Source organism: Lynx rufus, unplaced genomic scaffold, assembly GCF_022079265.1.
Source record: "Lynx rufus isolate CCGP_SWC_20201006 ecotype Redwood Valley unplaced genomic scaffold, mLynRuf1.p SCAF_2, whole genome shotgun sequence".
Taxonomy (NCBI): domain Eukaryota; kingdom Metazoa; phylum Chordata; class Mammalia; order Carnivora; family Felidae; genus Lynx; species Lynx rufus.
Window position 1 is genome coordinate 116,096,134 of NW_025814834.1, and position 16,034 is coordinate 116,112,167.

The window sequence follows — 16,034 nt, forward strand, 5'->3', positions numbered from 1 at the left end:
TCTTTATATGGATGACATGTTGGATAGTTTAGATATATAAACACTTTGAATAATATTTAGGATATATCAGTTAAGTATAATCTATTATTAAAAGTGATTTTGGGACACCTGGGTGGCTTAGTCTGTTAAGCGTCTGACTATTGGTTTGGGCTCAGGTCATGATCTCTTGGGTTCATGATTTCAAGACCCGCATCAGGCTCTGCACTGACAGCACAGAGCCTGCTTGGGATACTCTCTCTCCCCCTCTTTCCCTTTCCCTCTCTCTCTCTCTCTCTCTCTCAATAAATAATAAAAACTTGAAGTAAAAGTAATTTCAGTTGTTTCTTTAACTTTCTTAATGTGGCCACTAGAAATGTTTGAATTACATATATGGCTCACATTATATTAAACAGCGCTTGTCCAGGGGCGCTCGGGTGGCTCAGTCGGTTGGGCGTCCGACTTCAGCTCAGGTCATGATCTCGCGGTCTGTGGGTTCGAGCCGCGCGTCGGGCTCTGTGCTGGCAGCTCAGAGCCTGGAGCCTGTTTCAGATTCTGTGTCTCCCTCTCTCTCTGGCCTTCCCCCATTCATGCTCTATCTCTCTCTATCTCAAAAATGAATAATCGTTAAAAAAATTTTTTTTAAATAAATAAACAGCGCTTGTCTGGACTGGGAAGTGTGTGCACACACACACACGCATGTGTAAGCATGTAAAATTTTCTCCATCTTCACACCCCATGCATAAAATAAGTACTATCCTCCTTCTGCTAGTCTGGGGTCTCCTTGCGCTTTGAGAAGCAATCCAGCTTTCTTGACTGATCACATCCCATGGCCCAAATACCCTCTTGTGTACACAAGACAGGCTACTTCTAACTACTTCTGCTTTCTTACAGCATCTCAGTCCTTGCTGTTGCACCTGATGTTGGCCTGTCTTCCCTCTCCATTTGAGACAGAAGCCCCTTGACGGACGGAAGATCATATAATAGGTTGCTAGTACGGGCTCATGGTTTCTGTTGCAGATGGCCTCCCTCTGCTTTCAGTTGTTGAGGGCAGCAAGTGACTAGCAGCTCTGCCCACCATTTGCACCACCACATTTTGCCCTTTCTGAAAAACATCTCAATTATTCAGCATTTCTCATTTTCTAAGAATCTAAAATCAGTAGTAGAACTCTCCCTTTATAAAGTCAATCATCATTTTTATGTAGGGCAGCTTAGCATCGAGTGCAGAATAAGAAGGAGGGTGAGCCTGGGGATGGCAGGTAGAGAAAGAACCTTGGAAGACCGAGGGCTGGGAAGCCTCATTTCCTCCTGGAGAGCAGCTCCCCAGAATAGCCTCCAAGTGGTAGGATTTACTCCCCGCCAGACTTAACTCCCAGGGCAGAGTTGTGCCCACAGTCACCCAGCAAGCATAGCCTGAGGCAAGCTCCCGCCTCTTCTTCCCTTACCCCTGCCTCTCCTTTCAGATGGAAACCTTCCAAATGGGAACCACAAGCTAAGCAAAGGATTGGAGGCATTCTGCTGCCTGCTGCTGTCTCCCCAATTGCTGACTGGGAGGAGGAGTGAGGGGAGTTCATTATAATTCATTTTTGTAAATGTTGAATATTTCAATTAATGTGATTAGCCCCAAGCCCAAACGGGAGGCAGGGCAGCAGACCTGCTGACAAGACATCCTCAGAGGGTGTGATCTATTTAGCATCTCCATAAATACCAAGATCAGATTAAGAGGCAAGAAAAGGAGCAGTGAGGGTGGAGTGTGGGAAGTTACTTTCCAGATGTGTCTGTACTCTTGGTTCCCTGGCACTGTCATCAGGTGTTCTGACCACGCAGAACTGGGTCCTCTACCAGCTCCCCTCAATATGCCCATCTTAGGGGCCCAACTGGGAGGAACTGAGCATCAATATGACGAAGTATAATCATATCTTCACACACACACACACACACACACACACACACAAACTTCAAACCCAGGCCAAGGAAGAATGAGAGGTGGTCAACAGAGAATCAAGCAGTAGAAAGAAGGCCATTTCTCACACAGGGCTGAAATGAAGACCAGAGGAAGAAAGGCCAGGTTTAACCACTGTCCCCACTCCCACAGGGAGCATTTGATATGGAGGTTAAACTCAGGACTGAGGAGCCAGACCGCCTGGGCTCCACCCTCACTGAGCTCTCTTTCTAGCTGTACAACATTGGGTAAGCCATTTTATCTCTCAGTGCCTCGGTTCCCTCATCTTTATTTGGAGATAATGGTAGAAGTTTTCTCATAGGGCCATGCTGAGATTTAAACAAATTAGTAAATATAGAGCACTTGGAACAATGCCCGGGACACCATAAGTGTCATCTAAGCACTGGCTATTACTATTACTTCCTGTCCAGAGGAGAAGCCTGCCTGCTGTGGTAGCTGAATAATGGAGGCTGCTGGGACTGAGTCGGGACATATTTCAGAGACATCAGTGCCATTGTGGGGACATCAGCCACACTCTGGGGTGAAGAAGGGAATGACGGGAGACAGGGTGTTGCACAAGAGTTGCAGGCAAGGGCTGCCCTGTCCAGAAGAGTCCATGTCAGCAGGTACTCCCTGCACCTAGTGGTGCTATGAGTGACCCCAGTGCATGGAGAGGTTAAGCTCCCTGGAGATTATGGGGCAAACAGATCACCCATAGAATAGTTGTTAAGAGAGTAATGGCCCACAAGTGTGCTGCCCCCGCCCGTTTTTGCTACCAGACTCACTTTGAGAGTCCCACTCAAGGAACCTAACTGGGAGAAGGAGGCAAAGGGAGGAGAAATTGGGTTTCTTTGGCCCTACAGGGGAGCTTGCCAGCTGTGGTTCTTCCCCCTAAAGGAATCAGGAATCTCCTCTTACCAGAGGTGCTTTGCATCAACTGTTTACTTGAGAAATAACTGTTAAGCAACTAGGTATGAGCCACACACTGTGCTAGACACCAAACAGTAAAATACTGAATTAAACAGTGTCCTGGTCTTCAAGGAGCTTCCAAGCAATAGCTCTCCAAGTGGTCACCACTGCCGCCTCCCTGCCCACGCACTTAAACACACAAACCACCAAGAGGGAGAGAAGGGGGCGTTGGCAAATGCCAGCAAGACATAGTTTTTCTTGGATCCTTTTCTGGAAATTGCACAGCTCTCTCTTTGCGCTCATTTCATCCTGGCTCTCCCCTTCCCCACCCCCCCCTTCCATCTTTCCTCTCTGGGTGCCCTTCTGCCCTTTCCTTCAGGCTCTGAGACCTGCTTCCCGCCCCATCTACACCTCCCTCCTCCCCCCACCCCCAACCTGCCCAACTGTTCCCAAGCCATTTTCGGTTCCCTGGATTCTTTCCTTGGATCCCCACACTCGGTATCCCCAGATGCCGGCTTCCCTCTCCTCCTCCCCACTGCGCCCCTCTCCTGGGTCTTCGCCTCCAGCACCGGGGACAGCTCCAGCCCCCGGAACAATGGACCCCACCTTAGGGCTCCTCTATAAATTCTCCATCTTAGTGTCTTGCCCAACTCGTGATTGGGGAGTAAGATGGGGGAAGGGTTATTATCAACAGGACCAGCTGCTCTTCTGGGGGCGGGAAGGGAGTCAGAGAGGAAGGAGATAGAAAGAGGGCGTGGCTCTTGTCTGGATTGTGCGTCCCTCTCCAGGGTAGAGAATTTGTATTCCACCCCTGAGACTGACATCACTGATGTCAGGGGAAAGGAGGTGGGAGTGGGGAGGGGGGTGTGGAGGGGGGAGGTTTTTGTTGAGGAGAGCGCGGCCGGAGAGCAGAGCTCCGGGACCCAGGTGACCGGGAAAGCAGGCAGCCCCAGCAGCGGGAGCAGCCGGCAGCAGCCCAGGCCCGGGGACCAGGGTGGGGGTGGGAGGGGGGCAGAGGGGAGGAGCTGAAGGGGGGCGGCAGGGCAAAAGGGACCCCCGGAGCCCTGCCGCCATCAGAGATCCAGCATCTGGCATCAGGGATCTTCGGACCCAGCAGAAGGATCAGCCACAGGGGAGGTGTCCTCCCGGGAAAGCCAACGAGAGCTCCACCTGCCCCACATCAGGAGTGCCCCCACCCCTGAAGCTGCTGGCAACCTACCAGGCCCCTCCCCCCTAAGCCTCCTTCTCCATCACCCTCCGCAGGCCCTTTCCCCCCTCCAGCTCTTAGCCCCCAGTCCCCAGCGCCCCTGATACCACCCTGATCCTCCAGGTCCTGAGCACACTGACCCTCATCCTGGGATATCTGCCAGATCTCTGGGAGGGAGGTCATTTGTCTGGGCTATGCCCCCTGGTGGCATGACAGTGTCTGCCTAGACCCCTGACCCCTAGCCCTCAACTCCCTGGGCCTCCTTTGTGTGAAGACCTGCCCCTCTGCTCAGCACTGTGGTTGGGGGCCAAAGGGAAAGCCAGCTCCGGCTGGGCCCCGGCCCCCACCACTTGCCTCCTTGCTGGGCAGCTCCCCTTGGCCTTTGGGCCTCTCCCTGATCCCTTCGGCCCCTTCTCCTGGGCCGCCCCAATGAAGGAGCCGGATGCCATCAAGCTGTTTGTGGGGCAGATCCCGAGGCATCTGGAGGAAAAGGACCTGAAGCCCATCTTCGAACAGTTCGGTCGGATCTTCGAGCTGACTGTCATCAAGGACAAGTACACCGGGCTGCACAAGGGTGAGGGGTCAGGCCAGGCTGGAGAGGTGTCAGGGGTGGGAGGGGAGGCTAGGAGGAGGGGAAGTCAGCCTGGAGGGCCTGAGTGGCTGGAAAAGACGAATGTGGAAGGAAAGAGTTCAGGGGCTAAGGAGTCGATGGAAGGGCTGGAAAAGAACAGCCAGGGTGAGCAGGGACTCAGATGCAGGCCCGAGGAGGGCCTCTTTGGGGGAAGAGTTGTGGAGGGGGATGCAGAGATGTGGATCCTAGAGATGGGGGGTGGAGGGGTGGTGGTGGTGGTGGTGGTGGTGTGGATGAACTCAAAGAAGGATGAAGGACCAAGAGATCTGGTTTGGGAAATAAGGAACCCAGCAGGTGCGCGCGCGCGTGTGTGTGTGTGTGTGTGTGTGTCTGCGTGTATGTGTGCACACGCGGCTGCGAATGTTAGTGACCTCAGACATTATTGGGGTGGGGGTCAACGTAGTAAGAGTGGACAGGGACTGGGCAGGGCAGCTCCAGGACCCAAGAGAGGGACCTGAGAAGCAGGGTATGATGGACAGAGACTGGTACAGATCTGGGAAGTATGGGGGCAGGAAGTTAAGAGCGCTGGGCCAAGAGGCACTCCTCTGGCCTGTCCAGGGCTGTGCACTCTCACTAAGCAGGGTCAGGCCCCGGTCAGGACTTGGAGAGCTCCAGGCACTGGGGGTTGTGGTGGGGGTGGGGGCCGCTGTCTCCCCCTCCACCGGCCTAGAGACTTGTAGGGAACTGTTCTCCCCTTTTCTTCTCCTCTATCTCACTCTCCACCCTCCACCTGCCTCCCTCAGAGTTGGAGAGAGATGAGGAATTGGGAAAATGGAGAGGAGAGGGGTGATAGGGACCAAGATGGAGGGAGGTGGAGGCGAAGGAGAAGGGGAAAATAGGCCAGCTGTAAGGAAGAGAGGAACACATTGCGCACTTGTCTGGCCAGCACATGCTCCTTCTACCCCAACACCAAGCCCCCTCTCTGGATATCACCACCATATAAACCTCCCAGGCTCTGGGGCTCTGCCCCGAGACTCCCTGGGGCGAAATGTCTGGGCCCTCAGACAGGTCCCCACTCCCGCAGGCAGAAGGTGGAAAGAAGAGACAAGCCTCCCAGTCCTTAGTCTCACGGTGCGGGGAGACTTTTAGGGAGAGGAGACCAGGGACTCACCCCCACCCGGTCTCTTTGCCCCTGCCCCTCCTCAGGATGTGCCTTCCTGACATACTGTGCCCGCGATTCAGCCCTGAAGGCCCAGAGCGCCCTGCACGAACAGAAGACGCTTCCAGGGGTGAGTCCCGTATTTTCAGGGCCAGGGGTCTGAGAAGGGCCCTAGAAGGGACAGGGGGCTCACCACCTTCCTGAGACATGGAGCTCATTTTCTGCTTCCTCTCAACACCAGGAAGCACCCCTCTCCTTCTAACACCCCTCTTTATTGCTGAAGATGCATGCATTTTTCTACCTGGAGAGAAGACAGACAGCAATTAGCAGAGCAAATGTGACCTTTGTAAGGAGGAGATGCAGCCCTGTCCCCACTTCCCAACCTGCTCTTGGGGCAACACTTAGAGAGAGAATTCAGCTGGTTGGGAAGCATGGGGATAGACTTTGATCACCAAGTGTGCAACAAAATGAGCAGGAGGCACCCAGGCACTCTTGTGGCTCTGCAGGGGCAGCTGGTGCCTGCTGGACTTCCATCTTTGTCTGTGCTGGCTTCTGAACTCTAGCAGACTCCCCCATGTCTCCTAGGAAGAGCCTCGGGCATCAGAGTGGAGTAGGGCCCCGGTGGGCCCCGGGCTGGGGGTCAAGCAGGGGCAGGGGCAGGCCTCATTGCGGACGATGCCCAAAGTGTGCCCAGGGTAGCAGGGGTGCCTGCCCTCCGCCATTGCCTCTCTCCTGCAAGGTCAGAGCTCTTTTTCTCTTCTTCTGAGACAGGCTTGCAGATTGCCCCAGGCCTGGGCTGGCAGGGATGGAGAATCTTGGGCTGTCCCCAGTCATGCGCCTGGGGGGGGAAGGATGTACCATTCCATGCTGCTGTCTGTCCGCTTCCGCTGTCTTCTGCCCTGTGAGCTCAGGATGTAGTACTGAGAGCTAACCCCACCCCTACCCTCCGCAAACATTTGCTGAGCACAACCTGGGTGCTGGAGACACACGTGTCACAGCCTCTGCCCCTTCCCCCATGTGGGAAATGGAGAAAAAGGCTGATTCCCCATCTCTTCCTGGGAGGGAAATAGACAGATGGGCAAAGAGGGTGGGGGCATCCAGGAAAGTTAGAACTGCTTCAACCACTCCCAACTTCAAACCTTCAGTAGGTCTGTGCCCCACCCCCTCCCCGTGGCCCTCAACCCTTGAATGCACAGGAGAGCAAATCTCGAAGCCAAGCCGGCTTTCAGCCCACCGCCTCATCCTAGCTGGTGGCCAGGCAGCCAGGACAGCCATTGCCCATGGAATCAAGGACCTGGGCGAGTGTGTGAGAAGGCTTGGGATCCAGGGAGCCCACAGGTGTGGGTGTGCATGCACGTGCGTGCGCCCTGCCAGGCTGGGTGTGTGGGTGTAGGTACACACGTCCCCGGGCAGCCTGGTTTCCATCACGTCACATCTCAACTTTCCTTTCCTTCCTTTTCTCTGTGGACACCCTGACAGATCAGTAGTTTTCATCTCTATCACCGTGTCTCCGGCTCTTTCTGTTGTCTTGCTCTCGGAGCCCCCCACCACGGGAACCAGAAGGGGCCAGGGAGAAGGCAGAGAGAAGAAGGGAGCCTAGAGTGCAGACTTGGTGACAGGGATGGCCTGGGGGTGGACATAAGCCCCCAGGGCCTTCTGTGCCAGCCGGGGCACCTGTCATGGGTCTGCCCCCTCCAGCTGCCTGTGTGCTCAGGCAGGGCTCCAGCTGCCCAGGGTGTAGAAAGGCGCCACCTCCCCTTCCAGAAAAAATAGGCCCAGGGTGGGAGGTAAGGGAGAAGAGCGACTGGTTAATGATTGTCTAGCCCTGCCCCTGCGTGAGCTCTCAGGTGACACTGAGGCCTCCGCTTTGGCCCTTGCCTCAGGGGACAGAATCCAGGTTGTCCTGACAGAGCCTTATCTAATAGGAAATGGGGGATTCCGTCCTCTATAGGGCCCCGCATTCTGGGGGTTGGGGGGAGCAGATCAGGGCAGTCTAGGGGAACAGATGTCTGTGACCAGGCTCTGCCTACCCCTTTGTACCCCCCCAGGTCTTTTCTCTGCCACCTGCCGTCCTGGCAGTGTTGTTTGTGCATGTGTGTGCACGCAAGTGTGTATAGTGTGCCAGCTCTGTGGGAAGTTCTTCCTGCTGTCTAACCTCTACACCCTCCTAATATGGGCTCTTTCTGTTTTGTTTTTTTTTTTTAAGAGATTTTATTTTTAAGTAATCTCTACACCCAGCGCAGGGCTCGAACTCACAACCCCGAGATCAAGAGTTGCGTGCCCCACTGACTGAGCCAGCCAGGCGCCCCAGTACAGGCTCTCTTTTACTGGGAGCATTTAGCTCTCTCTCCTTTCTCCTCATCTTTGTCACCCCAGAATCTGGAAGGTGCCACCATATTAGGGTGACGCTTAAGCTGCAAAGAGGAAGAATCTGGAGGCTGGGTCTGTGGCTGTCAAGCCCCATTTCCTTTTCTCTCTCCTGAGTATTCCCAGGAGGGGCTCTGCCAGAAGCCCCTGGATTCCTCCTGCCAGTAGGGTGTGGCCTCCTGGGGAGGGACTCTTCCTGCCTAGCCTGCCCTGCCCCCTTTCCTTGGGCCCAAATCCCACTCTGGAGACATGGGCCCTCACTGTCAGCTCATTGTGGGGCCAGTGGACTCTGCCCCCATGGAGAGGACCCGTGTGCAGTCCTGGACACTTGGAGGAAGGAAGTCTGGAGCCAGGGATGGTAGAGCAGCAGGCCTTGCCCTCGGGAGAATCAGATTTGCTGGAAATAATGAGCTCTTCCTGGAAGTGGGGTCTTTGCTACTGGGGATGAGGATGAGGGTCTTATGAGTGACCAAGCTGGTGGGGGGCCTGAGTGATACTTGGAGTATAAATAGCTTCTTCTTCTTTGGGAGGCTCTTGGGAGGGCTTATCACCTGGCTGGCGGTGGCTAGGGAAGAGAGGCGCCCTGCTCCCGGTTGCCAGGTAAACAGGGCCCAGCTGGACTCAAGGGAGGGGGCAGGTGTGCCCGAGCTGAGCTAACAAAGAGCGAGCTTCCCACAGGAAGTGCCAGGCCAAGAAGGAGAGGCTGGGCATGGGGCAGCTGCCTGTGAGGGAGTGAGGGGACCCTTCCATTCAGTGTGGTCTGTGCTGTGGCCTGTGCGCTTGCGTGTGTCTTTGTGTGAATCTATATCAGCTGATATTTATTGAGGTGCTATTTTCGTGCCTGGGAGCCTGTGCAGCAAGGGAATGGCATCCTTTCTCTCTGGGTCTCAGCCCCCCTCCCCCCAACTGGAACAGCAAATCCTCAGGGGCTTTTGGGAAGGGGTTAGTGTCAAGGAAAGAATTCCCTGATGCTGTGAAAGCACCCTGGTTAGGATTCAACCTCTTCTGTAGGGGGGTGGCTGGTGCTGAGGAGCACAGCGAGGGGGAGGGTACATGACTGAGAACCCTGAGCATCTGACACCCCCCCACACACCTCTCTGTCACACGTGTGCGCGCGCACACACATACACACACACACACACACACACACACACTCCTGAAGAGATTGAGTCTCTCGATGGGATAATCCCAGATTGCTGGAGGATAAAGCTGGGGGCAGATTGGCTGGAGGATTTGGGGGACTGTGACCCACCTCCCCCAACCAGCTGCTCTCAGATCTATACATGGGGGTAGGGCAGGGCAGGAGTGTCAGCTGAGATGGGACTTAGATTGGATCCAGGGCTGGGGATACCTCACCAGCAGAGTCCAGTCAGGCTGTCTGGGATGACCTGATGCTGGGGAAGAGGGTCCAGGATGAGAAGGGGCAGGAGGCAATGATCAATCCTGCCCTTCTTTGTGTGAGGCACACAAGATCTCCAAAAGGCTAGAACACTAGAGCTGAGGGGAACCTGACTCACCACCACCGGATCTGCCCCCACTGTTTTAGATGAGGAAATTGAGGCCTTGAGGAGAAAAGTGACTTATCCAAGGTCACCCAGCTAGTGAGTGGTGGGGCCAGTCCTGAGCCCCAGACCAGTGCCTTTCCTGCAGATACCTGTAGCCCCCCGAGAATGTAGATAAATGGTTTCTTTTGTTAATATTTATTTTTGGTCGCTGGAGCTAGGACTGCCCCACCATCCGATGAGCGGGGTGGGGTGACCAGGTGTGGCCCCGATGGTCCTAGTCCGCAATAGCAAAGTATTTTCAGACGTGAAACACTGAGTCCTTCCCCTCCCTCCAGTTACAAAGGTGCTTCCCACCCTAGTTAAGGAAGTCAACCTGCAGGACTCATTGCTAAGTCTTCTCACCAGACAAGAACATGGAGAGTGGAACTGGGGGGTGTCTGCATTTCCACGGGAGACTGAACAAAGGGAGTGAGAAGGCAGAGCTCTGGAGGACTTCAGAGTACAGGGAGGGTCTCACACAAGCACGGGACAGCGGTTCCTCCTTCAGAGCCCTCTCAGCCGGGAGACACCAAGGATTTGATCTAGAGGAGGAAGGCAGGGGAAGGGACAGTGTGGCCCAGCAGAGCCTGCTGGGCACACAGATCAGGAAGCTTGTCCTGGCCCCTCCCCCACCTCCCAGCCCCCACTGAATCTTCCACCCCCAGCACACCCTGTTCCCACCCCCCCACACACACGCTCCTTCTCCGGGTGTGTGGAGCAGCAGAAGTGATGACGTCACCACGGTCGCCAGGGCGACGGGAGGGATAAATCAGGCTGAGTGGGCGGTTGCCATGGCGCGCATTCTCCCGTTGCCACGGAGACTGGGCATCTGCTCCCTTTGTGCTGCCCGAGTGCCTTCCCCCTGGGGTCAAGGGGTGTAGGGGGGCAGAAAGAGAGGCAGACACACCTCTAGGGGTCAGAAGGAAGTCGGGGCATCTGTGGGGTGTCCCTTGGTCTTGTCTTCTTTGGGGCTGCTTGATGGAGTGGCCTCTGTGGCTCCTACTTTGTAAAATCGAGGCAGCTCTTGCCGAATAGCCCTTTGGTTGGGCTCTGACTCTGAACCCAGGTCCTATGGGCAGTTCCATTCTCCCCCCAAAGAGAGCATCACTTATCCCTGGCCGTGTCACCTGAGGCCTCGCCGGAGCCTGGAGCCAGCCCCAGGAGCAGCCTCCTCTACATCCTCGCCTTCCACTGCCTCTAATCCGCTCAGGTCCTAATCCTAAACAAGATTAGGCCCATCCCTTTCTTCCCATCAGCAATTTAGGGCCTGGGGTTTACTCCCTCTAGCCTCTCTGCAGGTCCCGGCCTGGGGAGGGCTCTTGAGGGTGTGGGGGGGAGCTCCGAGCGGGTCCCCAGCAGTTGCTTTCTCTTCTCCCCTTTTAGATGAACAGGCCGATCCAGGTCAAGCCAGCCGACAGCGAGAGCCGAGGAGGTAGGTTCTGGACCTTTAGACTTTGGATTCAGTCGTTCCCCGCCAACCTGCAGGCCCCGGGGCTTGGAGAAGCTGAGGGACAGCCTCTCTGGAGGAAGAAAATCTGAGAATTCCAAAGGGTTCCCAGTCACGGTGGGGACTGGAGGCAGTGTGGCCGGAGGGGATGTGATCCAGCCCACTGTCGAGATGCCAAAACCGAAGCCTGGGGAAAAGTACAAGTCCTTCAGAACCGGGCTGAGCGCTCAGTGGAACTGGGCCCCATTGCCCCAGACATCACCAGTGTCACACACTAGAAGCATTAGTCCCATGGTTAGGGGAGCCTCTGCAGCTCCAGGGAGTTGCTGAAGTTCATGAAAGGGCAGGATGTCTACCTGTCCTGAGCGGAAGTAGCCAGGAGGCCCTGAACATGCCCCTCCTCCTGTGCCCTACCCCTCAGAAGACCGGAAGCTCTTTGTGGGGATGCTAGGGAAGCAGCAGACAGATGAGGACGTCAGAAAGATGTTCGAGCCTTTTGGGACCATAGACGAGTGCACTGTGCTCCGGGGGCCAGATGGCACCAGCAAAGGTACCCAGTCGCTACCCCTTCCCCAACTGGGCCCTCTGGCCTTCCTGCCCCTCCCCCATCGACTCCCCCGGGGCAACGGGGATGGTGGGGACCCGTGAGGGTGGGCACTCACCCTTTTCCTCATTGCTCTTGAATCCTGTAGGCTGCGCCTTTGTGAAGTTCCAGACCCACGCTGAGGCCCAGGCAGCCATCAACACCCTTCACAGCAGCCGGACCCTGCCAGTGAGCACCCCCACTTACATTCACATTTCAGATGGCATCTTCCCACTGTGACTCCTAGCCCTGTCCCTTACCTCCTAGCCTTGCCATCCTCTCTGGCCTCCTCCACTGCTCCGCCTCTCCATCTCCCGTCTCTTCTCCCACCTTCCCGTACCCTCATCCCCACCGGCTGGGCATCTGAACACTTGCTTAGAGGCCCCACGTGCCCTCTGCACATTAGCAGAGGGTCAACCCAAGGCACCTGTGGAGGGCTCTCCAGCAGAGCACACATCTCAAATGGAACTAGCTGGCTCCGAAGCTTCCTCGGCAGAGGCAGGGCAAGGCTTTAGCAGGAACTTGGTCCAGACGATGCAACACTGGGGAGAGCACTGCATTCCAGATTCTGAGATTCTACAACAGTTCTTGCAAATGTTCTTGGGCTGGGTTTTTATTTAGTGCAGGGTGGTATTAAAATGTGAGGCTTCATCCTCCGAGCACACCACGAGGACTGGGGTGCGGGGGTAGGAGTCACGGTGGGGGGCTGCGGCAGCTACAGGCACGACCAGCCTGAGATTAAACATTTGCTGTGGTTGATCCATCCTGGGGATAACTTCTGGCCCAGATGCCTCAGGTAGAGGCCAGGGATGCCCTTTGGATTCTAGTCAGCCTTTCCCTTTTCAAGCACATGCCTTCAAGTTCCTCAACTTTTTCTAGTGTCTGGCACACCTTGGCACAGGGGGAGAGTGGGATTAAAATCTCCGCCTTTGCCGGAGGCACAGTGATGGCTGCTCTCCCAAAGAGGCCAAGCCTTCATGGGCGGAACTGAGGCTGGGTCCTGAGGGCTCTGGGAAGGAAAGACCCCAACCCTGTCCCTCTGACCACACATGCGGCCCACGCCCAGGGTGCCTCGTCCAGCCTGGTGGTGAAGTTTGCTGACACAGAGAAGGAGCGAGGTCTCCGCCGAATGCAGCAGGTGGCCACCCAGCTGGGCATGTTCAGCCCCATCGCCCTGCAGTTTGGAGCCTACAGCGCCTACACCCAGGCCGTGAGCACTGACCCCTGGTGCTGGGCACAGCCTGTCCCCAGCTCCTCCTGGCCTCCGGGACCCACCCCCATCCTCCCCGTGTCAAGGCCCAGGGTTGGGAGGGGAGCCGGGCCAGGCACAGGGGACCCAGCCCCGCTGTCCTCTCTTCCCCACCCCCCAGCTGATGCAGCAGCAGGCAGCCCTGGTAGCGGCTCACAGTGCCTACCTCAGCCCCATGGCCACCATGGCTGCCGTGCAGATGCAGCACATGGCTGCCATCAATGCCAATGGCCTCATCGCCACCCCCATCACCCCATCCTCAGGTAAGGCCCGGGCAAGGCAGGCTGGGCTGGTGTGAATGGGATGATGGGATGAGTTGGATGAACTACCACATGGTGTGGGGGGCAGTGGGGGGTGGGACACAGGGCACTCCTCGAGGGGAGGCCATGGATAGGGTCTGGAAGGGACTTCGGGGCTGAGAGCAGCCTGCTTCCTCCCTTCTGCCCTCAGACTTGCTGACTGGTTCTCTGCATGTGTGTGTGTGTGTGTGTGTGTGTGTGTGTGTCTGCGTCTCTGCTCTGCTGTGTCGCTCCCTCCTCCCCCAGGAACCAGCACCCCTCCTGCCATGGCCGCCACGCCCGTCTCTGCGATCCCTGCCGCCCTGGGTGTCAACGGCTACAGCCCGGTGCCCACCCAGCCCACCGGGCAGCCTGCCCCCGATGCTCTGTATCCCAACGGGGTTCACCCCTACCCAGGTGGGGGTCTCCGCCTGCCCACCCCTCTCCCCAGCAACCATCCAAGCCACCACTCCCCCTGCCGGCAGACAGCTGTGACACACCTTCCGGCCCCAGGCCTCGGGGTTAGAGGGTGCTTTCTCCTGCTCTGTCCTCCCTGGGCCGGGATGCTCCCTCCTATCGCCAGCCAGAGAAGCTGAGGCTTCGGCCAGAGTTGCACAGCCAGTCACAGACTCTAGGCTCTGTGTGTTGGCGCGCTGTCCTGTCACGCCCGGGGCCTGCGTGGCCATCCCCCCCTGCTGTCCCCCCCCCTCCGGCGTCCCCCCCACCCACCCGCTGCCATCCTGCCCCTCCGGCCGTCTCCCCCCCCGCCCCCCCCCCCCGTGCTCTGCACCCCGCCCCACCCTCACAGTGGGTGCCACCCTCCCCAGCCCAGAGCCCCGCGGCCCCCGTGGACCCCCTGCAGCAGGCCTACGCGGGGATGCAGCACTACACAGGTGAGGAGCCCCTGGCCCCTGACAGGAGGGACCAAGCAGGATGGGGGCTGGGCTTTGAGGCGCCCTGCCAGCTACCCCTTCAGGTTTCCTGACCATGGGTCCCACCTTTAGGGGCAGGGCACCCAGAGTCACAGGCAGCCCTTTTCCTGCCTCCTCTCGGCGCTGTCAACCTCACTGGCCTGGGTTATCGGGGAGGGAGATGGGGTGGCCAGAGCGCGCTGGAGGCCAGGGGGATCCCGGGACCCCCATTAGCTCTGTCTGTTTTCCTACCCCAGCAGCCTACCCAGCAGCCTACAGCCTGGTTGCGCCTGCGTTCCCACAGCCTCCTGCCCTGGTCGCCCAGCAGCCCCCCCCTCCTCCCCAGCAGCAGCAGCAACAGCAGCAGCAGCAGCAGCAGCAAAGGGAAGGTGCGGCCTGGGCGGGTCCCCCCGGCTGCCAGCCTTCAGGGATGGAAAGTGCCCTTGTCTGGGCTGGGGACTCCCTGTCGCCTGCTCCAAGCCTGGCTCTGTCCCCTCGTGTGGGAAGAAAGCTAGTGGGGATGAGGTGTCTGGCACCACACGTACGCAGGGGGCTGGGACTGGAGGGTCCTTCAGGACCTGCTTTCCCTGGGGCCAGTCACCGAGCTCTTCCTCTGTCTCTGCTGCTGCCACCTAGGCCCTGACGGCTGCAACATCTTCATCTACCACCTGCCCCAGGAGTTCACGGACTCAGAGATCCTCCAGATGTTTGTCCCCTTTGGCCATGTCATCTCAGCCAAAGTCTTTGTTGACCGGGCCACCAACCAGAGCAAGTGTTTTGGTAAGAATAGGACGATCCCAAACCCGAAATATGGCATGTGTTGGCCACACTCCAGACGAGGACAAGGTCTGAGACATTGGAAGGCATTTAGGGTCGCAGTGGGCCCAAACTTTGAAACCCAGATTGTCCCAGAGTTGGAAAGAACCATTCCTTATGCCCGCGACATCCCATACCAGCTGCTGTCCGGGCTCAGCCCGTCCTCCAAATGCCACAGCTTCGCCCTTTCTCCTTGAGCACTGGTCACGTTCATGCTCCGTGAGGTCTGGAAGAGGCTCAGCAAGTGGAGTTTTTTGCCTTCGAGTCTTTGAAAAGTTGCTTCAGGGGAGAAAGGGCTTTGTCCTCCTTGCTTGAGGGGTCACGTAGGGCCAGAAGGGGTGTTTGCAAAAGGCAGGTTCAGAGTTATCCAGGCTAAGGCAGGGGCTGCCCTTCAAAGAGTGCCAGAAAGACTGTCCTAGTGCATGTGACTGGCTGGACTGCATTCATTCACTCAACCCATAGATCAGCAGCTACCCATCAAATGCCTACCATGTGCCAGGCAGCTCTCCAGGCATCCAGGATCCCTGGAGGAAGTAGGGTGGTGCCCGGGAACCAAAGAGCACGTTCTGGCCCTAAGCACAGGCGAGTGAGGCGAGCTTGGGCCGGGCCTTATGCCCCTCTCACCTCAGGCTTTGTGAGTTTCGACAATCCGGCCAGCGCTCAGGCTGCCATCCAGGCCATGAACGGTTTCCAGATTGGCATGAAGCGCCTCAAAGTCCAGCTAAAGCGGCCTAAGGATGCCAACAGGCCCTACTGAGGGCCCCCAGGTGGGTCCTGCTCCCGTCCTGTGACCTCTCCAGCTCCCGCACACTGAGGCCAGGGCCCTCACTCGGACTGCCCCACCCCCTATTCCCTCAGCCTCGGGGATGCCCACTCCCACCCCACCCCTGATGCTGGGCACTTGAAGCAGGGATCTGGTATCACTCCCTCCACTACTGTGTTTCAACCACCTGAGTTATTCTCTCTCTCTCTCTCTCTCTCACACACACACACACACACACACACACATACACACACACTGTGACCCCAGAGGGAGCCAAGTCTGTCTATATCTGTGTCTACTCCCCAGATCTTC

At 57.1% G+C, this 16,034-nt stretch overlaps 1 protein-coding gene across 42 annotated transcripts; it reads left to right on the forward strand.

The window, feature by feature from the left end:
* Positions 1-3,347: 3,347 nt before the first annotated feature.
* CELF3 (CUGBP Elav-like family member 3) lies at positions 3,348-15,716 on the forward strand. 42 transcript variants are annotated; one of them, XM_047083738.1, is made up of 14 exons: positions 3,348-3,435; positions 4,456-4,608; positions 5,812-5,894; positions 11,059-11,117; positions 11,527-11,672; positions 11,815-11,894; positions 12,772-12,915; positions 13,076-13,217; positions 13,500-13,649; positions 14,060-14,126; positions 14,396-14,462; positions 14,514-14,532; positions 14,780-14,863; positions 15,589-15,716. In XM_047083738.1, the coding sequence occupies exons 1-14, from the start codon at positions 3,423-3,425 to the stop codon at positions 15,714-15,716; spliced, it is 1,335 nt and encodes a 444-aa protein (XP_046939694.1). In that variant the 5' UTR covers positions 3,348-3,422. The 42 variants fall into 42 exon arrangements, with proteins under 42 accessions (XP_046939694.1, XP_046939685.1, XP_046939696.1 ...); XM_047083729.1 differs by having other exon boundaries at positions 14,060-14,125; positions 14,401-14,462; positions 14,780-14,923; XM_047083740.1 differs by having other exon boundaries at positions 14,060-14,125; positions 14,401-14,462.
* The last annotated feature ends 318 nt before the right edge of the window (positions 15,717-16,034 follow it).